Genomic DNA, 25,758 nt, shown 5'->3' on the forward strand with positions numbered 1-25,758 from the left:
AGCCTAAAGCAATCAGTCTCTGCTACAGCCATTATTCATTTCACATTAAATAGAAGTCTGAGTGATGAAACCAACAATTCCTCATTTGATTTCATTTTGAGGACAGTCATGGTGAGAATATGTCCATTCCTTAACACATTAGCAGCTTCAGTAGAGTTATCTCGTTTGACATAAGTGCACTGCTGCTGACCTCAGTCGGCAATACTTGTGCTGTAAATTCTTGGAATGCTTTGATCTCTCTCTACTAGCAGAAAACATAGAAGCTGAAAGCAGAAGTCCTCTGTTATTGTCTCACACTGCCCCCTTGTAACAAGTAGCCATAAACACACATTACAGCAGTACTAATTAGAAGCATGGAAATGTAACAAATAAGAAAAAAAATGCTAAAATAAATTGGCCTGGAGCAGTTGCATGCCTCTAAATAAATTGGCTGCTAAAGGGTATAGGACAGCTGAAGTGAGAGCTGGGTTATGAAGAGTCACATATTTATTACCTTTAAGGCCTGCAACCCACTAGAGTGTTTTTTGAACGTTTAGGGAGCGCTTTAAATCGCTAGCGATTTCCCTAAACGCTCTGCCAATGTATATGGATGGGACAGATTCCACTACAGCAATTGTGATTAAGCAAATCGCTCACGCAGGACATGCAGCACTTTGGGAGCGTTTCCATTCTAATGTATTGCATAGGAGCAGGGAAATCGCTCCCAAAACCGCTTGCAAAATGCTCTTACAAATCATCTAGCGATTGCGATAGCGCTTTGTAGTGGGTTCCAGGCCTCAAACAGTGCACATTGGCCTCAATTCACTAAGCTTATCTCCTGTCTTTAATAACTCCTCTAGAGTTGTTACCATGGTGATAAGGCATGTAGTATTCAGGAAACATTTTACCTCAGGCAAACCTAAAGTTAACTCTTCTGTCTTTAAGTTAACTCTCCAATCCTTAAAATAACTCCAGAGTTAAAGACAGGCTGTTAATTAACTGCGTGTGAAAAAATCTACAGAGGAGGTAAATTAACTACAGAGGAGGTAAATTAACGACAGAGGAGGTAACATAAGGAATGAAGAGATAAGATAACTCTCTCACTGTGTGGAGGTAAGTTTTCTCTTGCCTTATTATCTCCAGCATGATCTTAGTGAATTGAGGCCAATTGTCTGGCAGTCCTGCTGATCCTCTGCCTCTTATGCTTTTAGCCACAGACCCTGAACAAGCATGCAGCAGATCAGGGGCTCAATTCACAAAAGGGTGCTAACTCAGTTAGCAAGCCTAAAAGCTTTGGGCGTGCTAACTAGGGTGCTAAGCAGTTAGCACGCCCAAACCTTTTATTGATCGCGCGCAAAGTTTAGCGATGTGCGCGCAAAGCATCGCATCGGGTACGACCAAAACCTTGCACCGGGTGCCCATAAAACGTTGCACCAGGTCGCACCGTACGATGTTTCAGGCGCACCCAGTGCAACGTTTTAGGGGCACCCGGTGCAATGGTTTGGTCTCACCCGATGCAACGTTTCACGCGCTAAAGTAGCGCGCGCAAAGTTTAAGCGCTGCGCAGTGCGCGCAAAACTTTGTGCGCCCTAAAGGGCTTTAGGTGTGCTAAGGGGCTTTTAGGCGTGCTAACTAATTTAGCACCCTTTTGTGAATCAAGCCCCAGGTGTTGCTGACATTATTGTCAGATCTGACAAGATTAGCTGTATGCTTGTTTCTGGTGTTATTCAGACACTACTGCAGCCAAATGGATCAGCATGGCTGCCAGGCAACTGGAATTGTTTAAAAGGAAATAAGAATGGCAGCCTCCATAGTCTTCTCACTACAGTTGTCCTTTAAAGTTTGACTGCATCTGCTGCATGCTTGCTTCAGGTGTGTGACACTCCTGATACATTCATGATCAGCAGGACTGCCAGGCAGTATTGCAGCCTCCATATCCTTCTCACATCAGGTTCTCTTTAACAGGAAGAGGGGAGATAACCTGATGTAGTTGTGCGCAGCATCGTATCTTATCATTATTCAGGATACTCACTTTTTATGTTAATTCTGCTGGTGTTAGTATCCAAAACACTTCCCACATCTATATATTGCTGTATATTAGCATGTAGCCCCACCTTCCTAGTGATGCTTTGCCTAGGCTGTTTAGCTATGTGGAATCCTCCTCCCAAAGCATTCTATGAGACCAGGTGTGATTTCTACTGGCTTTGGAACATAGAGTAAACAAACATTCCCCAGAGAGGCACCTGACAATACTAAAGATGTAGCCACCTATGATAAAAGGGGTGTAGGGGTGTGTGTGTGTGTGTGTGGGGGGGGGATAAAACACTGTGCTTCAAAAACTTTACAGAAACCATCGATGCTATCTTCACACAACTTAACCTTTGGATAAACAAGAGCAGATAAAAGGAGAGGGGAGGGGGGGACATGGCAGCTTCTATAGATGTTAGAAACCAATAAAATAAACGAGGAGCTTGGTTCCCTTTAAGTAAACCAAGTGCTTGATTCACTAACCGGCGCTAAGCCGGTTAGTGTGCCCAAAGTGTTAGTGTGCGCAAACCACGGCGTTAGGTGGTTTGCGCCCACACAGTTGAAACAATCCCACTCATTGTGCGCGCAGCGCGGGTAATAGTGCGCGCTGCTGGCCTTTAAAAGTCACACGCGATGCGACGACAATGAAGCAGCGCTATGATGCGCCACTTCGGGGGCCCCCGATGCGTCATTTTTGTTGCATCGGGTGCGACTTTTAAAGGCCAGTGGGTGCAACGTTATCCTCGCACCGCGCACTAAGATCGGCGCACCCGCGCTACGCGCGCAGTGCATGGGGCCGCACGCAAAGTAGCTTTGCGCACACTAGCGGCCAAAAAGGGCTTTTCACTCTGGCGCTAACACTTAGAGTCGGTTAGTGAATCAAACCCCAAGAGTCTTATCTATTTGCCATGAATACTTCACAAACCTTGTAAGACCTTGTAATTACTGTCTGCATCTGCATCATACTTATATTTGCAAAATAAATCTCTTTACCTCTTTCTGCCTGTATGTCCTAACATTGTCAGTCAACAGGAATAGAGTCTGAAGAAGGCTTACAAGCCGAAAGCTTACTGTTTTCCTTTTAAAGGGAAGGTCCAGGAAGATTAAAAAGCAAATCATCTACTCACCTGGGGCTTCCTCCAGCCCCTGGCAGCCAACCTGTGCCCTCGCCGCAGCTCTGGTGGCTCCCGGTCTCCTCCGGTGCAGATGCCGACCTCGCCAGATCTGCATCCTACTGCGCTCCAGCATGCAGGTCACGGAGTCGCACCGACATCATCCAGACTGTACTGCGCAGGCACAGAACTACTATACAGAACTACTGCGCTTGTGCAATCCAGTCCAGGTGTCGTCAGCGCGACTCCGTGAGCCGAACACTGAAGTGCAGGAGACATTTTGTACCAAAGGGGACCCCCGTGCCACGGGTGGGGAGCAGAGCTGCGGCGAGGACACAGGACGGCTGCCAGAGGCTGGAGGAAGCCCCAGGTAAGTAGATGTTTGCTTTTTAATCTTCCTGGACCTTCCCTTTAAATTAGCCAACTAACCATTCCTGGTCTAGGCAAACCATACCTCCCAACTTTTTAAGATGAGAAAGAGGGACGCTTAAGCCACACCTCTGCCACACCCCTGATCACGCCCCGTCACAACCTTAGTCACGCATACCATAAAGATTTATTTGTTGTTTTATAAATGAAACCACACTGCTCCTTTTTATCCTGGCTCATTTTCCTTCATATTAACATTGTAAAAATAGTAATATATCAATTTAAAGGATGGGAATAAAGTTTAGAGTCAATCAAACGCATTTTTAGTATAGAAATATATATATTTCCATAGAAAGAGGGACAAAATCCTGAAAGAGGGACAAATGAGGAGCAGAGGGACAGAGGGACAGGGCTCCCAAAGAGGGACAATTGGGAGCTATGGTAAACCGTCATACTACATGTAGGTGGTAAAATTGGCCAATTAGAACTGCATGTGTGTAACCTGGACTGTTGTGCTTTCACATTTGTACCTCATTTGAAAGCTTTATTTTTGCAGTGCTGGGTCTATATGTCTAAGAGAGGTGTGGTTATAAACTGAGTCTGTATTTTGTTTCTCTGCAGCCTGCAGGTGGCTGCTTCCCGGGGTAGTGTACATATATTGTATATACACAGTATGTCACTGCAGGTGAGTGGTGACAAGCAGTGCTGACATGTGGTTATTGTGTTGTATTGTGCACCTCCTCCTTCACCCACATGTCAGAGAAAACAGAGGTAAGGGGGGCTCCCGCTCACCTCTTCTATTGATTACACCACCAGCCAAAAGAGGTTTTTCACCAGCGGAGAATCCGGCCGCTGCTGGAATGAAAGTGAATTAACAATGTCACCCCGGGGAGAACGGAGAGAGACGTGACGCTGGGCAAAACGGATCTGGCAGCTAATCCCGGGATGTGGGCAAGCAGCCGGCCGTGTGATTGGCTTTGCCTGCAGCAATCAGTGCGCCAAAATCTAACTGCTAATTCTATTACATGTGCAGGAAAAAAAACGCAGAGGTAATTCTGAGGACTATAGCATTTACAGGGAACCTGAAGCGAGAGGGATATGGAGGCTGACATATTTCCTTTTAAAGGACAGCCGAAGCGAAAATAAACTAATGAAATAAACGATTGTATCTACCTTCCTTCTACTAAAAATGACTTTTTAAGATATTCCACAGTTTTATTTTATGTTTAAATCTACATTTTAAGTTTTAACTGTTTTTTTTGTTTTTGCTCAATGACACATTCATTGAACTATGCCAGAGCTAAAATCTATGCACTATTGACCCTTTTTATCACTTTCCTGCTCTCAGAAGCCATTTTCTGCTAGGAAAGTGTTTTATAGTTGGAATTTCTTATCAGTGAGGGTCACACTGTAGTCACTTCCTGTCTGAGTCAGGACTGAGTCAGCCACTTACATACCTTATATTTAACTCTTTCGGGCAGAGAAAGAAAAAAAGGAACACAGCATAGTTATTTATGTGCTTGGCACTTTACATACACATGTCTCACTAAATAATAAAAACCATCATTTAAAACTGCATTTTGTGTTCAATTAGGTTATCTTTGACTAATAGTTAACGGTTTTTGATGAGCAGAAACATTTAAGTGTGACAAACATGCAAAAGAATAAGAAATCAGGAAGGGGGCAAATAGTTTTTCACACCACTGTAGGTATATGCTGCCAGTATAGGTTAGATAGGTATATGCCCCCTGTATAGGTCACATAGGTATATGCCCCCAGTATAGGTTAGATAGGTATATGCCCCCAGTATAGATTAGATAGGTATATGCCCCCAGTATAGGTTAGATAGCTATATGCCCCCTGTGTAGGTTAGATAGGTATACGCCCCCAGTATAGGTTAGATCGGTATATGCCCTCAGTATAAGTTAGATAGGTATATGCCCCCAGTATAGGTTAGATAGGTATATGCCCCCAGTATAGGTTAGATAGGTATATGCCCCCAGTATAAGTTAGATAGCTATATGCCCCCAGTATAGGTTAGATAGGTATATGCCCCCAGTATAAGTTAGATAGCTATATGCCCCCAGTATAGGTTAGATAGGTGTTTGCCCCCAATAAAGGTTAGATAGGTATATGCCCCCAGTATAGATTAGATAGGTATATGCCCCCAGTATATGTTAGATAGGTATATGCCCCCAGTATAGGTTAGATAGCTATATGCCCCCTGTGTAGGTTAGATAGGTATATGCCCCCATCATATTTATTTTATTTATTTATTGTATTTATAAAGCGCCAACATACTACGCAAGTTAGATAGGTATATGCCCCCAGTATAGATTAGATAGGTATATGCCCCCAGTATAGGTTAGATAGGTAGGTGCACCCAGTATAGGTTAGATCGGTAGGTGTCTCCAATATAGGTAGCCAGCATATTTGCCCCCAGTATAGGTTAGCTAGTATAGTTGCCCCAGTATAGGTTAGATAGGTAGGTGCCCGCAGTATAGGTTAGATAGGTAAGTACCCCTCAGTATAGATTAGATAGCTATATGCCCCCAGTATAGATTAGATAGTTAGGTGCCCCCAGTATAGGTCAGATAGGTAGGTACCCCTCAGTATAGATCAGATAGGTATATACCCCCAGTATAGATTAGATAGGTATATGCCCCCAGTATAGGTTAGATAGGTATATGCCCCCAGTATAGGTTAGATAGGTATATGCCCCCTGTATAGGTTAGATAGGTATATGCCCCCAGTATAGGTTAGATAGCTATATGCCCCCTGTGTAGGTTAGATAGGTATATGCCCCCAGTATAGGTTAGATAGCTATATGCCCCCTGTGTAGGTTAGATAGGTATATGCCCCCATCATATTTATTTTATTTATTTATTGTATTTATAAAGCGCCAACATATTACGCAAGTTAGATAAGTAGATGCCCCCAGTATAGATTAGATAGGTATATGCCCCCAGTATAGGCTAGATAGGTATAAGCCCCCAGTATAGGCAGGAGGGTGGACATAGCGGCGGGAAGGGGGGGGGGGGGGCAAGCAGAGAGAAGTTTCCACTTTCCTGCTTGGATCCTGCACACAGCTTCTATCTTCATCCTGTCCCGGCGCGCGTCACATCGGTAAGAGCTCCCCTGTGATGACATGGGGTTACGTCATCACAGGGGGCGCTGTTACCATAGCGACAGATGCTGGGACAGGAAGTAGATAGAAGCTGTGTCCAGGATCGAGGCACGTAAGTGGAAACGTCTCTCTGCCAGCTCCCCCGCCGCTATGTCCACCCTCCTGCCGCTCCGCCTGGCGCCCCCACCTGTAGCTGTACTACACATACAATTCATTATCTTATTCTTATTCTTAATTTTGATTTCAGAATAATTGTTAGATGTTGGGCACATAGTCAGCAAACAGCCCAATAAATAAACACAAGAACAGGGAACACAGGACACGGCTGCTATGAGATGCTTGTGGCGTCTTCCATTCTTATCCTTCATTGTGGTGTTGATTCCAGATTAGAACCTGATTTCTCAACATGTGGTATGGGTACCTCTGGGGATACTTCTGATGGGTAAAAGGGGACTTGAGCTTGATAAAGTTAACCACTTCAGCCTTCAGGCAGGGAACACACTTGACTGTTTTCGTGCGCGTTTTCTGCACAGAAAAACTGAGAACTCATGTTAATCAATGGGCTAGTCCACACTTAATATGTTGTTCGTGCGCAGAAAAAAAACTGACATTCTGCATCTTGATTCTGCACATTTTGTCAGTTTCCTCTATCAATTGCATCAGCTGCTGTGAAAAAACGTGCGCGTTTTCCTGATAGAAACACACTTGGTGTGCAGAAAAAGTATGCAGGAAAACGCGCGCAGAAAACTGAAAGACAAGTGTGTTCCCTGCCTCAGTGTTTTTTCACCTTATGCATCTGAGCAATTTTCACCTCCCGTTCATTCGCCAATAATGTTATCACTACTTATCACAATTAGTTAATCGATATCTTGTTTTTTCCGCCACCAATTAGGCTTTCTTTGGGGGGTACATTTTGGTAAGAATTATTTTTTTCTAAATGCATTTTAATTGGAATATTAAAAAAAATATGGAAAAAAAATCATTATTTCTCAGTTTTCAGCCATTATAGCTTTAAAATAATACATGCTACCATAATTAAAATCCACATATTTTATTTGACCATTAGTCCCGGTTATTATACCATTTAAATTATGTCCCTATCACAATGTATGGCGCCAATATTTTATTTGGAAATTAAGGTGCATTTTTTCAGTTTTGTGTCCATCACTATTAACAAGCTTATAATTTAAAAAATAATAGTAATATACCCTCTTGATATGCATATTAAAAAGTATAGACCCTTACGTAACTATGTTTTTTTTAATTGTAATTTTTTTTTTTATTAACAATTTTATTTGGGTATTTTTTGGAGTGTGGGAGGTAAACAGTTAATTTTAAATGTAACTGATTGTCTGTTTTTTTTAAGAAAAAATGTATGTAGATGTAGTTTTACTATTTGGCCACAAGATGGCCTCAGTCATTTTTTTTCTTCCTGTAAGTGAGCAATCACGTTTACAGGAAGTGAGAAGTGAAGGGAGGGCGTGAAACTTTTTTTTCTGTAGAAAGATGACGGCTTCTCATAGAAGATGTCGGTCTTTCTAACATGGACTTAGATCAATGAATGATCTCTGGGCTAACGAGGGGCGGCACAGGAGCGTGCAGGCACGCGTGATCGGCCACGGGAGCGCGCAGCAGTGCGGCAGCAGCCTTTTGGACGTAGCAGCTACGTCCCATAGGCTAAACTAGTTAAAATATTTAACACATTTTTTAATTTAGAAAATAAAACATTATATATAAACAAACCTGAATATACAGTCTAGATTATTAGCAGAGAATGCTTGAAAATCATTTATCCACAGGAAAGGTGGACTGTTAGTCAGGGCCGGTTCTGGACCTTCTGCTGCCTGAAGCATACTTTGGAAGATGCTCCCCCCAGGGGAATGCATATATATATATATATATATATATATATATATATATATATATATATATATATATATATATATATATATATATATATATATATATATATATATATATATATATATATATATATATGTATATATATATATATATATATATATATATATATATATATATATATATATATATATATATATATATATATATATATATATATATATATATATATATATATATATATATATATATATATATATATTGATGCATATACATACATACATACATACAGGGGTTGGACAAAATAATGGAAACACCTTGGAAATCAACAAAATATATTTTAATATGTTGTAGGTCCACCTTTTGCGGCAATTACAGCCTCAATTCTCCGAGGTATTGATTCATACAAATTGTGAATTGTTTCCAAAGGAATTTTAGCCCATTCTTCAGTTAAAACACCCTCCAGTTCTTTTAGAGACGATGGCGGCGGAAATCGACTTCTTACTTGAATCTCTAATAACGACCATAAATGCTCAATAATGCTGAGGTCTGGGGATTGTGGTGGCCAGATGAGATGCTCAACTTCATTAGAATGTTCCTCGTGCCATTCTTTAACAATTCTACCTGTATGGATTGGGGCATTCTCATCTTGAAAGATGGCATTCCAATCCAGAAACAGTTCTTGAACCACAGGATGAATTTGGTCGCCCAAAATTCCTAAATAGTCTCGGCTGTTAATTCTTCCATGAAGGGAAATCATTGGCCTGGCGGATTTCCAAGAAATAGCACCCAGATCATCACAGAACCCCCGCCATGTTTTACGGTTGGGAGAAGGCAGTGTGGATGAAATGCTTCTCTCGGCTGTCTCCAAAACGTACACTCGGCCGGAGGTCGGTAATAAGGTAAACAATGATTCGTCAGATTAAATCACATTTTTCCACTGCTCGAGGGACCAATTCTGGTGGTTTCTACACCACTCTAAACGCTTTTAAACATTTGTCTTTGAGAGCAGAGGTTTTCTAATTGCAGTTCTTCCGTGGAATCCAGATTTGTGCAGCTCCCGATGAACAGTTTTTGTGGAAACTGGGTTCTGTAAGTGTTCATTCAACTCTGCAGTGATTTTAGGAGCCGTGGTCTTGCGAGCTTTTCTAACAATTCGATTTAGAGTCCGACGGTCTCTCTCAGACATCTTCGACTTTTGACCACAACTGTGCTTTGCTGAGGATGTTTTTCCTTCTCTTTCAAAGGCAGTCATTACTTTTGAAATGAGTACCTCTTGAAATGCCAAGCATTCGGGCAGTTTCTGTTACAGTAGCGCCTGCTATACGAGCACCAACAACTTGGCCTCTTTGAAAGTCTGAGAGAACTGCCATTTTTATAAATTATAAACAACTTTGGTTTAAATATCTGTAAAAAAAACTATTATTTTAATTAAACCTATCAAATAAAAGTAATAATAAAAAAAATTAACATATGTCAAGTTTTGATTGCTTAAAACATGTTCAAAGATTATGATGCCAAAATGTTAGGCGTTTCCATTATTTTGTCCAACCCCTGTATACACCCCATCATGTATACCTCAAAACATATACTGTATACCCCCATATAAGCCCCATCACTGGTGAGAAATCACAATAGCCAGTCAGAGGGGAGGCTTTGGCACGTGACCAATCAGGCCGGGGGGCTGGCACAATATCCCCAATAGTTAACTCATTTTTTGGGGGAAAAAATTTACAAATAAGAAAAGAACATAAATAGTTACCTTAGGGACTGAACTTTTTTTTTATATGCATGTAAAGAGGGTATATTACTATTACTATATAAATGATGGGCTTGTAATTAGGGATGGACTCAAAACTGAAAAAATGCACCTTTATTTCCAAATAAAATATTAGCCCCATACATTGTACTAGGGAAACATTTTTAAACGTTACAATAACCGGGACAAATGGGCAAATAAAATGTGTGGGTTTTAATTATGTTAGCATGTATTACTTTAAAACTATAATGGCCAAAAACTGAGAAATAATGATTTTTTTCCATTTTTTTCCATATTTTTCCTGTTAAAACACTTTTATAAAAAAGAAAAAGAAAGCCTAATTGGTGGTGAAAAAAAACAAAACAAGATATGGATTGTTTTGTTGTGATAAGTAGTATTAAAGTTGTAGGCAAATTAATGGAAAGAGCGCTGACAGGTGAAAATTGCTCTGTTTTTTAAGGGGAAAAACCCTTGGAGGTGAAGTGGTTAAAGGTATTACCTAAATAACTTTTGTTGTTATGTCTTTGGATTTTCTCCATGACAAACCCCAGACCATATATAGTGATTCCCACAGCGTTTTACAGAGGAGACGGAACAATTCACATTGATTGCAGTGAAACTCACAAAGCCTCCCACATGACCCCAGTGATTGGCAGAGTGTCGCACTAGCAGGCACACAGAAAGGAAGTTGAAATTGCAGGGAACAAGTCACAGCTGTTTCTGTGGGTGGCCATGTGCTATCTGGGTACTCCAAAAATCCCAAAACAAAACAGGTGTGACTTATTCTCTAGAATTGCATACATTAAAAATGGGTTCCATCGATTTGAGTCCGCCAGGAGAAAAACACAATATAAAGGTTATTTGTCTTGTCTTTCCAATACCTAACCCCAACCGACCTCCCCTCTCAATGCCTAACCCTAACTGACCCTTACCGATGCCTAACCCTAACCAACTCCCTGCTGATGCCTAACCCGAACCGACCTCCCCTCTCAATGCCTAACCCTAACTGACCCTCATCGATGCCTAACCCTAACCAACTCCCTGCTGATGCCTAACCCGAACCGACCTCCCCTCTCAATGCCTAACCCTAACTGACCCTCACCGATGCCTAACCCTAACCAACTCCCTGCTGATGCCTAACCCGAACCGACCTCCCCTCTCAATGCCTAACCCTAACTGACCCTCACCGATGCCTAACCCTAACCAACTCCTAGCTGATGCCTAACCCGAACCGACCTCCCCTCTCAATGCCTAACCCTAATTGACCCTTACCGATGCCTAACCCTAACCAACCCCCCCCCCCCAACCACTACCAATGCCTAACCCTAACCACCTCCCTGCTGAGGCCTAATCCCAACCGTCCTCCCCTCTCAATGCCAAACGCTAACTGACCCTCACCGATGCCTAACCCTAACCAACTCCCTGCTGATGCCTAACCACAACCGACCTGCCCTCTCAATGCCTAACCCTAACCAACCCCCCCAACCATCACCAATGCCTAACCCTAACTGCCCTCCCCCCTCTTGATGCCTTATGCTAACTGCTCCCATAGCAATATTCACCTATACTAATGCCTGACACTAACCTGCCACCCCCTACCATCTGTCTGATATAAAGCTGCCTTTGCCACTGAATACACTCCCATTATGCTAATTACCGGGCATCGGCAGGCTAATACAAAATCACCCTCTGGGTGCCAGGATGCTGTATCTGTAATTAACAATGCGGTTTATGTGGTAACTATTATAACATAGTACGGTCCTTCATTTCCCTTTCATAATGAACCAGACTGAGCCCACAGGAAATGAAAGCTTTAAGATACAAGCGCAATGAAAAGCAAGGGCAGAACAAGGGGCTTACCTACAAATCAATGACCCCCCCCCCCCAGCAAAATTTTGGCGTAGCCTTTTTTCACCCTGCCACCTCATTGTCCTCCCTCCCTAGTGACCTCCTATGGCCAGGGAGGGACCCAGGGCAGGGTCATATGACAAGTGTGGCCACCATGGCACCCCCATTCATAACAGTTCAGCCACCGTGGAAATTATCAATTTGACTCATAAATCTGATCTTGCATCATATGTACCTAGCAATGCTGTGCTGCAGCTGTATAACTGTGGCATGGCTGTATAACTGTGGTGTGGCTGTATGACAGTGGTGTGGCTGTATGACAGTGGTGCGACTGTATGGCTGTGGTGCGACTGTATGACTGTGTTGAGGCTGTATAAGTGTGGTACGACTGTATGTCTGTGGTGCAGCTGTATAAGTGTGGTGCAGCTGTATGACTGTGGTGCGGCTGTATAAGTAAGGTGCGGCTGTATGACTGTGGTGCACTGTATAAGTGTGGTGTGGCTGTATAACTGTGGTGTGGCTGTATAACTGTGGTATGGCTGTATAAGTGTGGTGCAGCTGTATAAGTGTGGTGCGGCTGTATAACTGTGGTGTGGCTGTATAACTGTGGTATGGCTGTATAACTGTGGTGCGGCTGTATAACTGTGGTGTGGCTGTATAACTGTGGTGTGGCTGTATAACTGTGGTATGGCTGTATAACTGTGGTGCGGCTGTATAACTGTGGTGCGGCTGTATAACTGTGGTGCGGCTGTATAACTGTGGTGTGGCTGTATAACTGTGGTATGGCTGTATAACTGTGGTATGGCTGTATAACTGTGGCGCGGCTGTATAACTGTGGTGCGGCTGTATAACTGTGGTGTGGCTGTATAACTGTGGTGCGGCTGTATAACTGTGGTGCGGCTGTATAACTGTGGTGCGGCTGTATAACTGTGGTGTGGCTGTATAACTGCAGTGCTGCTGTATAACTGTGGTACGGCTGTATAACTGTGGTGTGGTTGTAAAAATGTCATGTGGCTGTACAACTATAGTGCAGCTGTATAACTGTCGTGTGGCTGTATAAGTGTGGTGCGGCTGTATAACTGTGGTGTGGCTGTATAACTGTGGTGCTGTATAACTGTTGTGTGGCTGTATAACTGTGGTGCTGCTGTATAACTGTTGTGTGGCTGTATAACTGTGGTGTGGCTGTATAACTGTGGTATGGCTGTATGACTGTGGTGCGGCTGTATAACTGTGGTGCGGCTGTATAACTGTGGTGCTGTATAACTGTGGTGTGGCTGTATAACTCTGTATGACTGTGGTGCGGCTGTATAACTGAGGCGCAGCTGTATAACTGTGGTGTGGCTGTATAACTGTGGTGCTTTATAACTGTGGTGCAGCTGTATAACTGTGCTGCGGCTGTATAACTGTAGTGCGGCTGTATAAGTGTGGTGCGGCTGTATAACTGTGTTGTGGCTGTATAACTGTGGTGTGGCTGTATAACTGTGGTGCGGCTGTATAACTGTGGTGCGGCTGTATAACTGTGGTGCGGCTGTATAACTGTGGTGCGGCTGTATAACTGTGGTGTGGCTGTATAACTGTAGTGCGGCTGTATAACTGTGGTGCGGCTGTATAACTGTGGTGTGGCTGTATAACTGTAGTGCGGCTGTATAACTGTGGTGCGGCTGTATAACTCTGTATGACTGTGGTGCGGCTGTATAACTGTGGTGTGGCTGAATAACTGAGGCGCAGCTGTATAACTGTGGTGTGGCTGTATAACTGTGGAGTTGTATAACTGTGGTGCGGCTGTATAACTGTGGTGCAGCTGTATAACTGTGGTGCAGCTGTATAACTGTGGTGCGGCTGTATAACTGTGGTGTGGCTGTATAACTGTGGTGTGGCTGTATGACTGTGGTGCAGCTGTATAACTGTGGTGCAGCTGTATAACTGTGGTGCGGCTGTATAACTGTGGTGTGGCTGTATAACTGTGGTGTGGCTGTATGACTGTGGTGCGGCTGTATAACTGTGGTGCGGCTGTTTAACTGTGGTGTGGCTGTATGACTGTGGTGCGGCTGTATGACTGTGGTGCGGCTGTATGACTGTGGTGCGACTATAGAATCCTGGTGTGGCTGGCTGGCTTTCTAACTGTGGTGCGGCTGTATGACTGTGGTGGGACTGTATAACTGTGGCTTGGTTGTATAACTGTGGTGTGGCTGTATGACTGTTGTGTGGCTGTATGACTGTGGTGCGACTGTATGACTGTTGTGTGGCTGTATAACTGTGGTGTGGCTGTATAACTGTGGCGCGGCTGTATAACTGTGGTGCGGCTGAGACGACTGCACAGCCCCTGAGGACAAACATGTTAAGAAGGGCAACGTGGCAATTTGGGCACCGGAGATAGTCACTAGTAGCATATCAGTAAAGTTATTGATATTCTACTGTTGGGCAGTGCTAATTTGGATATTCGATCTATTGCAGTCATACAGCCACAGCACAGTCATAAATATATGACAATATTAATACAATAATAGAGTGTGACGGTGGTGATAATATTGTGTAGAGTGTAAGCTCCTCTGGTGCAGAGACTGATGGAAATGCATCAGTACTCTCTATGCAGAGAATATGGTATATACATGTGTATTTCTAACAACAGTAGCGTGTGTGTGTGTGTGTGTGTGTGTGTGTGTGTGTGTGTGTGTGTGTGTGTGTGTGTGTGTGGTGTGTGTGTGTGTGTGTGTGTGTGTGTGTAGTGTGTGTGTGTGTGTAGTGTGTGTGTGTGTGTGTGTGTGTGTGTGTGTGTGTGTGTGTGTGTGTGTGTGTGTGTGTGTGTGTGTGTGTGTGTACAGTGTGTGTGTGTGTGTGTGTGTGTGTGTGTGTGTGTGTGTGTGTGTGTGTGTGTGTGTGTGTGTGTGTGTGTGTGTGTGTGTGTGTGTGTGTGTGTGTGTGTGTGTGTGTGTGTGTACAGTGTGTGTGTGTGTGTGTGTGTGTGTGTGTGTGTGTGTGTGTGTGTGTGTGTGTGTGTGTGTGTGTGTGTTGGGTACAGAGGCCGACCGCTCTGGTTTACCGTCTGGTATAAATGGGGAATATACCTGAGCTATAGTTATGTAGTATATTAGAATGTGCCTGTCACAAGGACATTGGAAGGGAAAGGTACATACAGTACATACATCAGACAAAAATTGGTCTAAATGAATGTTGACCAACGATCGATCGGCAAAGGTTAACGATCTTAAACAACCGCCCTGTATACACACACGAACGATCCAAGAAAGAAGGAATTGACAGATAATGCAGAAGTGACGTTTGATGTGCAACTAACTGAAACAATCAATATCTGTACAAACATGAGCGATTAAGAACGATCGACTGTGGCACGTGCGCTGTACACAACAAGATGGTTATACATTGTTTAATTAACTGTACACACTCCCTTTAGTTAAAAAAATCCAACAGGATAAACCAAGAACAGCTCCCGATATCAGTCGTTTGTTGCCATCAGTGGTACGCAATTGCTTACCGAAAATTGGTTGAAAGCTCATTAATTGGTCATTTTAATAGTGTTCAGACCGATATATATCTAATGTGTGTATGTAGTTTAAGTTCCTCTGGTGCAGATAGTGATGCCAATGTTTCAGTGTTACATAATGCGGTTGTACTATAGTAATAGCAGTGTGTGTCTCTGATAGGCAGATCGGAGTGTAAGCTGATGGAGCTCTTATGGTGCTGGGAATTTGTTAATGTTTTTATGCCCTCGTCCTCTTACAAGCAGTGTGCAATATACCAGTTACATAACTGTAGAATTAAGGGAATTTTCAACTGTGTCTGTGACATTAGAGTATAAGCTCCTCTGCGCAAACAAATGGCTTTCTGCATTTTGTGCAACACTTCAGAACATGCCAGAGCTATACAAATCTATTATTATTATTATGCATTTCTATAGCACAGACACATTTTCCACAGCACTTTATAGAGAACATAGTCATGTCACTGACTGTCCTCAGAGGAGCTCACAATCCAATCATGCCATAGTCATAGTCTAATGTCCTACCGTATTATTATTATGTATTTATATGGCACTGACATCTCCTGCAGCACATTACAGAGCACATAGTCATGTCACTGACTGTCCTCAGAGGAGCTCACATTCTAATCCTGCCATAGTCCTAGTCTAATGTCCTACCATATTATTATTATTATGTATTTATATAGCACTGACATCTTCTGCAGCACTATACAGAGTACATAGTCATGTCACTGACTGTCCTCAGAGGAGCTAACAATATAATCCTACCATAGTCCTAGTCTAATGTCCTACCATATTATTATTATTATGTATTTATATAGCACTGACATCTTCTGCAGCACTATACAGAGTACATAGTCATGTCACTGACTGTCCTCAGAGGAGCTAACAATATAATCCTACCATAGTCATAGTCTGTCCTACAATATTATTATGTATTTATATAGCAGTGACATCTTCTGCAGCACATTACAGAGTACATAGTCATGTCACTGACTGTCCTCAGAGGAGCTCACACTCTAATCCTACCATAGTCATAGTCTAATGTCTTACCATATTATTATTATGTATTTATATAGCACTGACATCTTCTGCAGCACTTTACAGAGTACATAGTCATGTCACTGACTGTCCTCAGAGGAGCTCACAATCCAATACTACCATAGTCATAGTCTAATGTCCTACCATATTATTATTATGTATTTATATAGCACTGACATCTCCTGCAGCACATTACAGAGTACATAGTCATGTCACTGACTGTCCTCAGAGGAGCTCACAATATAACCCTACCATAGTCACTGTCTAATGTCCTACCATATTATTATTATGTATTTATATAGCACCGACATCTTCTGCAGCACTTTACAGATCACATAGTTATGTCACTGACTGTCCTCAGAGAAGCTCACAGTCTAATCCCTACCATAGTCCTAATCTAATGTCCTCCCATATTATTAATATGTATTTACTGTATATAGCACTATCCTTCCATATTATTACTACGTATTTATATAGCACTGACAATTTATGCAGCGCTTTACAGAGGACATAGTCATGTCACTGACTGTCCTTAGAAGAGCTCACAATCTAATCTTATTATAGTCTAATGTCCTACCATATTTTTATTATGTATTTACATAGCACATATTATTATTATTTAGTAGTTGGTAGTGCTGATTTCTTCTGCAGCGCATTACACAGTACATAGTCATGTCACTGACTGTCCTCAGAGGAGCTCACAATCTAATCCTACCATAGTCATAGCCTAATGTCCTACCATATTATAATGTATTTATATAGCACTGACACCTTCTGCAGCACTTTACAGAGCACATAGTCATGTCACTGACTGTCCTCAGAGGAGCTCACAATCTAATCCTACGATAGTCATAGTCTAATGTCCTCCCATATTATTAACTGTGTGTTTTTAATTTGGAGGTGGGAGATATAAATTCAAAACAATAACGGTGCGTTTGGTTGCGGCGTTGCCTTTAGATTGCAAGCCCTGCTGCAGCGGAGAGCGACACGACCATACGAGAACAGAAAGATGCTATCCGCGGATCAGGGGAACGGAGAGAGCGCTTTGCTTGGTACGAGTGATGGATGCAGGTTGGAGAGTGCTCAGCAAGGGTTAAAGGCGACTCCAGCACCTCTCCCCTCCTCCAGTTCTGCAGAGAAGTTTTGCTCTCCCCCTCCCGCACAGACACACACACAGACACACACACACATATATACTGTATATAGGAATTCCGGAGGAGCTATAGACACATGCAGGCATGGGATGCACACACAGCGCAGGCAATAGAGCTGGGCTACCTCTGAACATGACTTTGGCGATGCGGTCCCCCTTCCCGCGCAGGTCCGTTACGGTCTTTAGATGCACTATTAAAGCCATAGCGATGGTCAGGCGTCATCCAGGCAGCGCAGCACTGGTGGGTAATCCTGGGCTGCCTCCACAGCGATGAGATGCTCCTCTCCTCTCTCTCTCTGTATCTCACATACACACTGACAGAGGAGGGGGATTCCACTCCATATAGTCTCAGTCTCCTCCCTTCTCAGTCACTCTCCAGCTAACTCTGTCCCCTTTTCCTTCCTTCTGCCCAAACCCACCTCTGAATTATTCAGCGCTCCTTCACACTCTGCGCCCGGCGACTGCGCTCGCCTTTCCATCCTCCAGGAGACCCACACAATGCAAGGAGTTGTTGTTTTGTTTATGTTCTAGATTGTATCTAGACTGCTGTAGGTTGTCAATGTGTGGAAGGCGTACGCCGGGGGGTACGTCTGATGAGTCCAGGGGGGGACTTGGGCTTGATATAGCTGATAAAGTACAGGTCGTGCCTGTACAGGCTGTGCCTCCTTCATGTCCCCCTGTGCCTCCATTGTGTCACCCTGTGGCCCCTTCACGTCCCCCTGTGCCTCCTTTGTGTCCCCCTGGGGCTCCTTAGTGTCACTCTGTGCCTCCTTCATGTCTCCCTGTGGCACTTTGTGTCCCCCTGTGCCTCTTTCATGTCCCTCTGTGCCTCAATGTGTCCCTCAGTGCCTCCTTGTGTCCCCCTGTGCCTCCATGTCCCCCTGTGCCTCCTTGTGTCCCCCTGTGCATCCTTGTGTCAGCCTGTGTTTTCTTGTTTCCCCCGTTCCTCCTTGTGTCCCCCTGTGCTTTCTTGCTTCCCCCGTGCCTCCTTGTGTCCCTCAGTGCCTCCTTGTGTCCCCCTGTGCCTCCATGTTCCCCTGTGCCTCCTTCATGTCCCTCTGTGCCTCCTTGTGTCCCCCTGTGCTTCCATGTCCCCCTGTGCCTCCTTGTGTCCCCCTGTGCTTTCTTGCTTCCCCCGTGACTCCTTGTATGTTCATGTAAAAAACCTGAGATATGCTTTTGTAGTTTATTTACGTCCTTCTTTTTCCCCGCATGCTCTTTGTACACAAAAGTTAAGGTGAAGCCTAGGTGAGAGTGATACGGAGGCTACCATATTTATTTCCTTTTAAGCAATACCAGTTGCCTGGCATCCTGCTGATCATCTGCCTCTAATAGACCATGTGGACCATGAACAAGCATGCAGCAGAACAGGTGTTTCAGACATTGTCAGATCTGACAAGATTAGCTGCAGTGGTGTAGCTACAAACCTTGGGGCCCCGACGCAAAATTTGGATAGCCAGGATAAGATGCCTCAGTATAGATAGTCAGGATTAGATGCCTTAGTATAGATAGCCAGGATAAGATGCCTCAGTATAGATAGTCAGGATTAGATGCCTCAGTATAGATAGCCAGGATTAGATGCCTCAGTATAGATAGCCAGGATTAGATGCCTCAGTATAGATAGTCAGGGATAGGTGCCTCAGTATAGATAGCCAGGAGTAGATGCCTCAGTATAGATAGCCAGGATAAGATGCCTCAGTATAGATAGTCAGGGATAGGTGCCTCAGTATAGATAGCCAGGAGTAGATGCCTCAGTATAGATAGCCAGGGATAGGTGCCTCAGTATAGATAGCCAGGATTAGATGCCTCAGTATAGATAGCCAGGAATAGGTGCCTCAGTATAGATAGCCAGGAATAGGTACCTCAGTATAGATAGCCAGGAGTAGATGCCTCAGTATAGATAGCCAGGGATAGATGCCTCAGTATAGATAGTCAGGATTAGATGCCTCAGTATAGATGGCCAGGAGTAGGTGCCTCAGTATAGATAGCCAGGAGTAGATGCCTTAGTATAGATAGCCAGGGATAGATGCCTCAGTATAGATAGCCAGGATTAGATGCCTCAGTATAGATAGCCAGGATAAGATGCCTCAGTATAGATAGTCCGGGATAGGTGCCTCAGTATAGATAGCCAGGATTAGATGCCTCAGTATAGATAGTCAGGGATAGGTGCCTCAGTATAAATAGCCAGGAGTAGTTGCCTCAGTATAGATAGCCAGGATAAGATGCCTCAGTATAGATAGTCAGGGATAGGTGCCTCAGTATAGATAGCCAGGAGTAGATGCCTCAGTATAGATAGCCAGGGATAGGTGCCTCAGTATAGATAGCCAGGAGTAGATGCCTCAGTATAGATAGCCAGGATAAGATGCCTCAGTATAGATAGTCAGGGATAGGTGCCTCAGTATAGATAGTCAGGAGCTGGTGCCTAAGTATAGATAGCCAGGAATAGGTGCCTCAGTATAGGTAGCCAGGAATAGGTGCCTCAGTATAGATAGCCAGGAGTAGATGCCTCAGTATAGATAGCCAGGGATAGGTGCCTCAGTATAGATAGTCAGGATAAGATGCCTCAGTATAGATAGCCAGGATTAGATGCCTCAGTATAGATAGCCAGGAGTAGGTGCCTCAGTATAGATAGCCAGGATAAGATGCCTCAGTATAGATAGCCAGGAATAGGTGCATCTGAATAGATAGCCAGGGATAGGTGCCTCAGTATAGATAGCCAGGATAAGATGCCTCAGTATAGTTAGCCAGGAGTAGGTGCCTCAGTATAGATAGCCAGGAGTAGGTGCCTCAGTATAGATAGTCAGGATTAGATGCCTCAGTATAGATAGCCAGGAATAGGTGCCTCAGTATAGATAGCCAGGATAAGGTGCCTCAGTATAGATAGCCAGGATTAGGTGCCTCTGTATACATAGTCGGGATTAGATGCCTCAGTACAGATAGCCAGGGATAGGTGCCTCTGTATAGATAGCCAGGAGTAGATGCCTCAGTATAGATAGCCAGGAATAGGTGCCTCAGTATAGATAGCCAGGGATAGGTGCCTCAGTATAGATAGCCAGGAGTAGATGCCTCAGTATAGATAGCCAGGATAAGATGCCTCAGTATAGATAGTCAGGATTAGATGCCTCAGTATAGATAGTCAGGATTAGATGCCTCAGTATAGATAGTCAGGAATAGGTGCCTCAGTATAGATAGCCAGGGATAGGTGTCTCAGTATAGATAGCCAGGAATAGGTGCCTCAGTATAGATAGCCAGGGATAGGTGCCTCAGTATAGATAGTCAGGGATAGGTGCCTCAGTATAGATAGCCAGGAATAGGTGCCTCTGTATAGATAGCCAGGGATAGGTGCCTCAGTGTAGATAGCCAGGAGTAGGTGCCTCAGTATAGATAGCCAGGAGTAGGTGCCTCAGTATAGATAGCCAGGAGTAGGTGCCTCAGTATAGATAGCCAGGATTAGATGCCTCAGTATAGATAGCCAGGAGTAGGTGCCTCAGTATAGATAGTCAGGATAAGATGCCTCAGTATAGATAGCCAGGATTAGATGTCTCAGTATAGATAGCCAGGATTAGATGTCTCAGTATAGATAGCCAGGATTAGATGCCTCAGTATAGATAGCCAGGGATAGATGCCTCAGTATAAATAGCCAGGATTAGATGCCTCAGTATAGATAGCCAGTATTAGATGCCTCAGTATAGATAGTCAGGAGTAGGTGCCTCTGTATAGATAGTCAGGATAAGATGCCTCAGTATAGATAGCCAGGATTAGATGTCTCAGTATAGATAGCCAGGAGTAGGTGCCTCAGTATAGATAGCCAGGATAAGATGCCTCAGTATAGATAGCCAGGAATAGGTGCCTCTGAATAGATAGCCAGGGATAGGTGCCTCAGTATAGATAGCCAGGAATAGGTGCCTCAGTATAGTTAGCCAGGAGTAGGTGCCTCAGTATAGATAGCCAGGAGTAGGTGCCTCAGTATAGATAGTCAGGATTAGATGCCTCAGTATAGATAGCCAGGAATAGGTGCCTCAGTATAGATAGCCAGGATAAGGTGCCTCAGTATAGATAGCCAGGATTAGGTGCCTCTGTATACATAGTCGGGATTAGATGCCTCAGTACAGATAGCCAGGGATAGGTGCCTCTGTATAGATAGCCAGGAGTAGATGCCTCAGTATAGATAGCCAGGAATAGGTGCCTCAGTATAGATAGCCAGGGATAGGTGCCTCAGTATAGATAGCCAGGAGTAGATGCCTCAGTATAGATAGCCAGGATAAGATGCCTCAGTATAGATAGTCAGGATTAGATGCCTCAGTATAGATAGTCAGGATTAGATGCCTCAGTATAGATAGCCAGGATAAGATGCCTCAGTATAGATAGCCAGGATAAGATGCCTCAGTATAGATAGCCAGGAATAGGTGCCTCAGTATAGATAGCCAGGAATAGATGCCTCAGTATAGATAGCCAGGAGTAGGTGCCTCAGTATAGAAAGCCAGGAGTAGGTGCCTCAGTATAGATAGTCAGGAGTAGGTGCCTCTGTATAGATAGTCAGGATTAGATGCCTCAGTATAGATAGCCAGGGATAGATGCCTCAGTATAGATAGCCAGGATTAGATGCCACAGTATAGATAGCCAGGATTAGATGCCTCAGTATAGATAGTCAGGAGTAGGTGCCTCTGTATAGATAGTCAGGATTAGATGCCTCAGTATAGATAGCCAGGGATAGATGCCTCAGTATAGATAGCCAGGATTAGATGCCTCAGTATAGATAGTCAGGATTAGATGCCTCAGTGTAGATAGCCAGGAATAGGTGCCTCAGTATAGATGGCCAGGGATAGGTGCCTCAGTATAGATGGCCAGGAATAGATGCCTCAGTATAGATAGTCAGGAATAGGTGCCTCAGTGTAGATAGCCAGAAAATTCTTCCTGTTCTTGTGTTACATCTCACAGTAAGAGGACCCCCTAGGGACCCCCCCCCTCGCATGAAAAGTGGGCACCGTGAAAAAAGGGCACGACTTATTAATGAATAGAGATGTCCCGAACGGTTCGCCAGCGAACGGTTCAAGGCGAACTTCGGTGGTTCGCGTTCGCCTACCAAACGCAAACTTTCCCGGAAGTTCGATTCGCCCCATAAAGCTCTATAGAGCAAAACTTTGACCCTCTCCATCACAGTCAACAGACACATTATTGCCAATCAGACGGCACTCACTGGTGGAGCCCGACCCCCCCATATACAAGGCAAGGTCCTTGAGCCATTTGACTCACTCATCTGCCTATACTAATTAGTTAAGGGACAGCTGCTACACACTCTGATAGGGAGATTTTAATTAGGCTCTTGTGGGCTCCACCCTCCACCCTTCTACCTATTCCCTCCTACCGGAGGGAGGAGGGTCTCATCTGCCAGAGAATTATATTATTTCAAAAGCCAGTTTACATACCATAGCTGAAAATTTAACTCAGGTCTCACTGTGTGGTGGGCAAGTACCTTAACCGCTGTACCACAACAGTACTAACTGAAGCTGGCCTAGTATTTACCATTTATGCTCAATCCAAGAGAAAAATTAGACAAGATAGCAGCATTAGACTTGCCTAAGGTCTCCTACTGAATAGGTGCTGGCTTACTGAACAGACAGATACGAGATTCGAACTCTGGTCTCCTGTGTCAGGGGCAGAGCCCTTAACCACTACACCATGCAGCCACTGCTTACAGATATGTAGCCAGACATGGCCTTGTATTTTGTGTTCAACAGTTGTCAAGAGAAAAATTACACAAGATAGCAGTGTCAGGAAGACTTGCCTAAGGTCTCCTACTGAATAGGTGCTGGCTTACTGAACAGACAGAGACGAGATTCGAACTTTGGTCTCCTGTGTCAGAGGCAGAGCCCTTAACCATTACACCTTGCAGCCACTGCTTACAGGTATGTAGCCAGACATGGCCTTGTATTTTGTGTTCAACAGTTGTCCAAAGAGAACCCCAGATAGCCAGGTAGATTCATATATCTCTCTCTCTCTCTCTCTCTCTCTCTCTCTCTCTCTCTCTCTCTCTCTCCATGCTGAAGCCAGCCTAGCATGTACCATTTATGCTCAATCCATTTATGCTCAAAAATACAATTCCGCGGAAAGCGGTGACCATCCCTACCAGAGAGAGAGAGAGAGAGAGATAATTCTATCTGACTATCTGGGGTTCTATTCGGACAACTGTTGAACACAAAAGGCAAGCTCATGCCTGGGTGGGCTTGAGCCACCAACCTTGCAGTTGACAGCCAAACGCACTAACCAATTGTGCCACAGAGACTGTGTACTGCAAAGACAGCGCATGCAATTGCTGTTGAATGATTTTATGGGGATGTAAGTGTGTCTTTTGGAGGGAGGAAGTAAGTCTGCTCCAAGAAATTTCAGCATGTAGTGTTGGTGGTATAATGGTTAGAACAGCAGCCTACAGAGCGGTAGGCCTGGGTTCTATTCCCAGCCAATGTGAGTTGGCTTTTGACATGCTACAAATCCTTAAGCAAGTTAATTTTTCTCTTGGATTGATCATAATGGTACATGCTAGGCTGGCTTCAGCATGTCGTGTTGGTGGTAGTATAGTGGTGAAGTGAGTTACCTACCACACATTCAGACCTGGGTTCTATTCCCAGCCAATCTGAGTTGGCTTTTGACATGCTACAAATCCTTAAGCAAGCTAATTTTTCTCTTGGATTGATCATAATGGTACATGCTAGGCTGGCTTCAGCATGTAGTGTTGGTGGTGGTATAGTGGGTAAGTGAGTTACCACACACTCAGACCTGGGTTCAATTCCCAGCCATGGTATGTAAGCTGGCTTTTGAAATACTACAATTCCCTGGAAGACGAGACTCTCCTCCCTCCGGTAGTGGGGGAGGAGTGATGGTAATATAAGGAATAACAATCAGCTAGGAACAAGGCTACAAGAGCCTAACTAAACTCTCCCTAGCAGAGCCTGTCAGCAGCTGTCCCTCAACTTATTACTGTAGGCAGACAAGTGAGTAAACCGACAGGAGAACCTTGCCTTTTTTAAGGGGGGTGGGGCTCCAAGAGTGAGTGTAGTCTGATTGGTGACACAAGGGGGGCAGAAGAGGACACAGGGAAACACAAGAAGTACAAGGGGGCATGAGGTACTAAAGGGGCATAATCCACAAAATGCCCTTTCACCGTGGATGCACCAGGTTCAGCATATTTCTCTTTCCCCAGGTTTTTGTCCTCTGAACTTAGGTGTGTCTTACAGTCCGAAAAATACGGTAATTCTTAGTTGATGCAGAATTATGCAAATGTTACTGCAAATCTATGCAGCTTGAAAATAGACTTCTAACGCTTACACCGCAAGATTTGATTGGTCCTCTTTACAGGAGATTAATTCTGTTTCATAATAATTATCATAATTCTCAATCACCTCAAATTTTCTTGCACCTAAGTGACATCCCTACTAACTAATGTGGACTTTGGTACATGTAGATTTGGGCAAGACTGTCATGGCAGAACCGATATTTAATTGCATATCGACTCTCATGAAGGGGCCAGAGCCATCCAGTCCCGAAAGGGTTAAAGGAACAGTATCACGAATAATTTTAAAATGCACTATAAGTCAATGTTTTCCAGGTCGTTGTCATTTACAATAGGTTGTAAAAATCTGACAGCTTTCCGACTAACTCAACCCCTCACTCTGGATTTCTCAGAGTTTTCTTTATTTTCAAAAGCAATTACTGAACTTGAGTTGCTCAGCACAAATACCCCACTTTTAAACATCCTTGTATACCCCTTTCCAGGAGATCCTTCTGTAAAGACTAAAGAAAATGCAGAGAATCCCTCATGAGGAGATGGACTAGTCGAAAACTTGTTAGACTTGTCAACAGGGTTGTAACAATAGACCCTGAATCTACCTGGCTATCTGGGGTTCTCTTTGGACAACTGTTGAACACAAAAGACAAGGCCATGTCTGGCTACATATCTGTAAGCAGTGGCTGGATGGTGTAATGGTT

The 25,758-nt window shown here is 43.9% G+C and overlaps 1 protein-coding gene across 14 annotated transcripts in view; it reads right to left on the reverse strand.

The window, feature by feature from the left end:
• The window catches only part of OTOF (otoferlin), a 500,418-nt gene extending 482,353 nt beyond the window's left edge, over positions 1-18,065 (reverse strand). For all 14 annotated transcript variants that reach the window (XM_068279952.1, XM_068279942.1, XM_068279943.1 and 11 more), the window contains exon 1: positions 17,901-18,065. In XM_068279952.1, the coding sequence (XP_068136053.1) occupies positions 17,901-17,979 (79 nt within the window). In that variant the 5' untranslated portion in view covers positions 17,980-18,065. The remainder of the gene's footprint in view (positions 1-17,900) is intronic.
• Between the last annotated feature and the right edge of the window lie 7,693 nt (positions 18,066-25,758).

The sequence above is a fragment of the Hyperolius riggenbachi genome, chromosome 4, assembly GCF_040937935.1.
Source record: "Hyperolius riggenbachi isolate aHypRig1 chromosome 4, aHypRig1.pri, whole genome shotgun sequence".
Lineage (NCBI taxonomy): Eukaryota > Metazoa > Chordata > Amphibia > Anura > Hyperoliidae > Hyperolius > Hyperolius riggenbachi.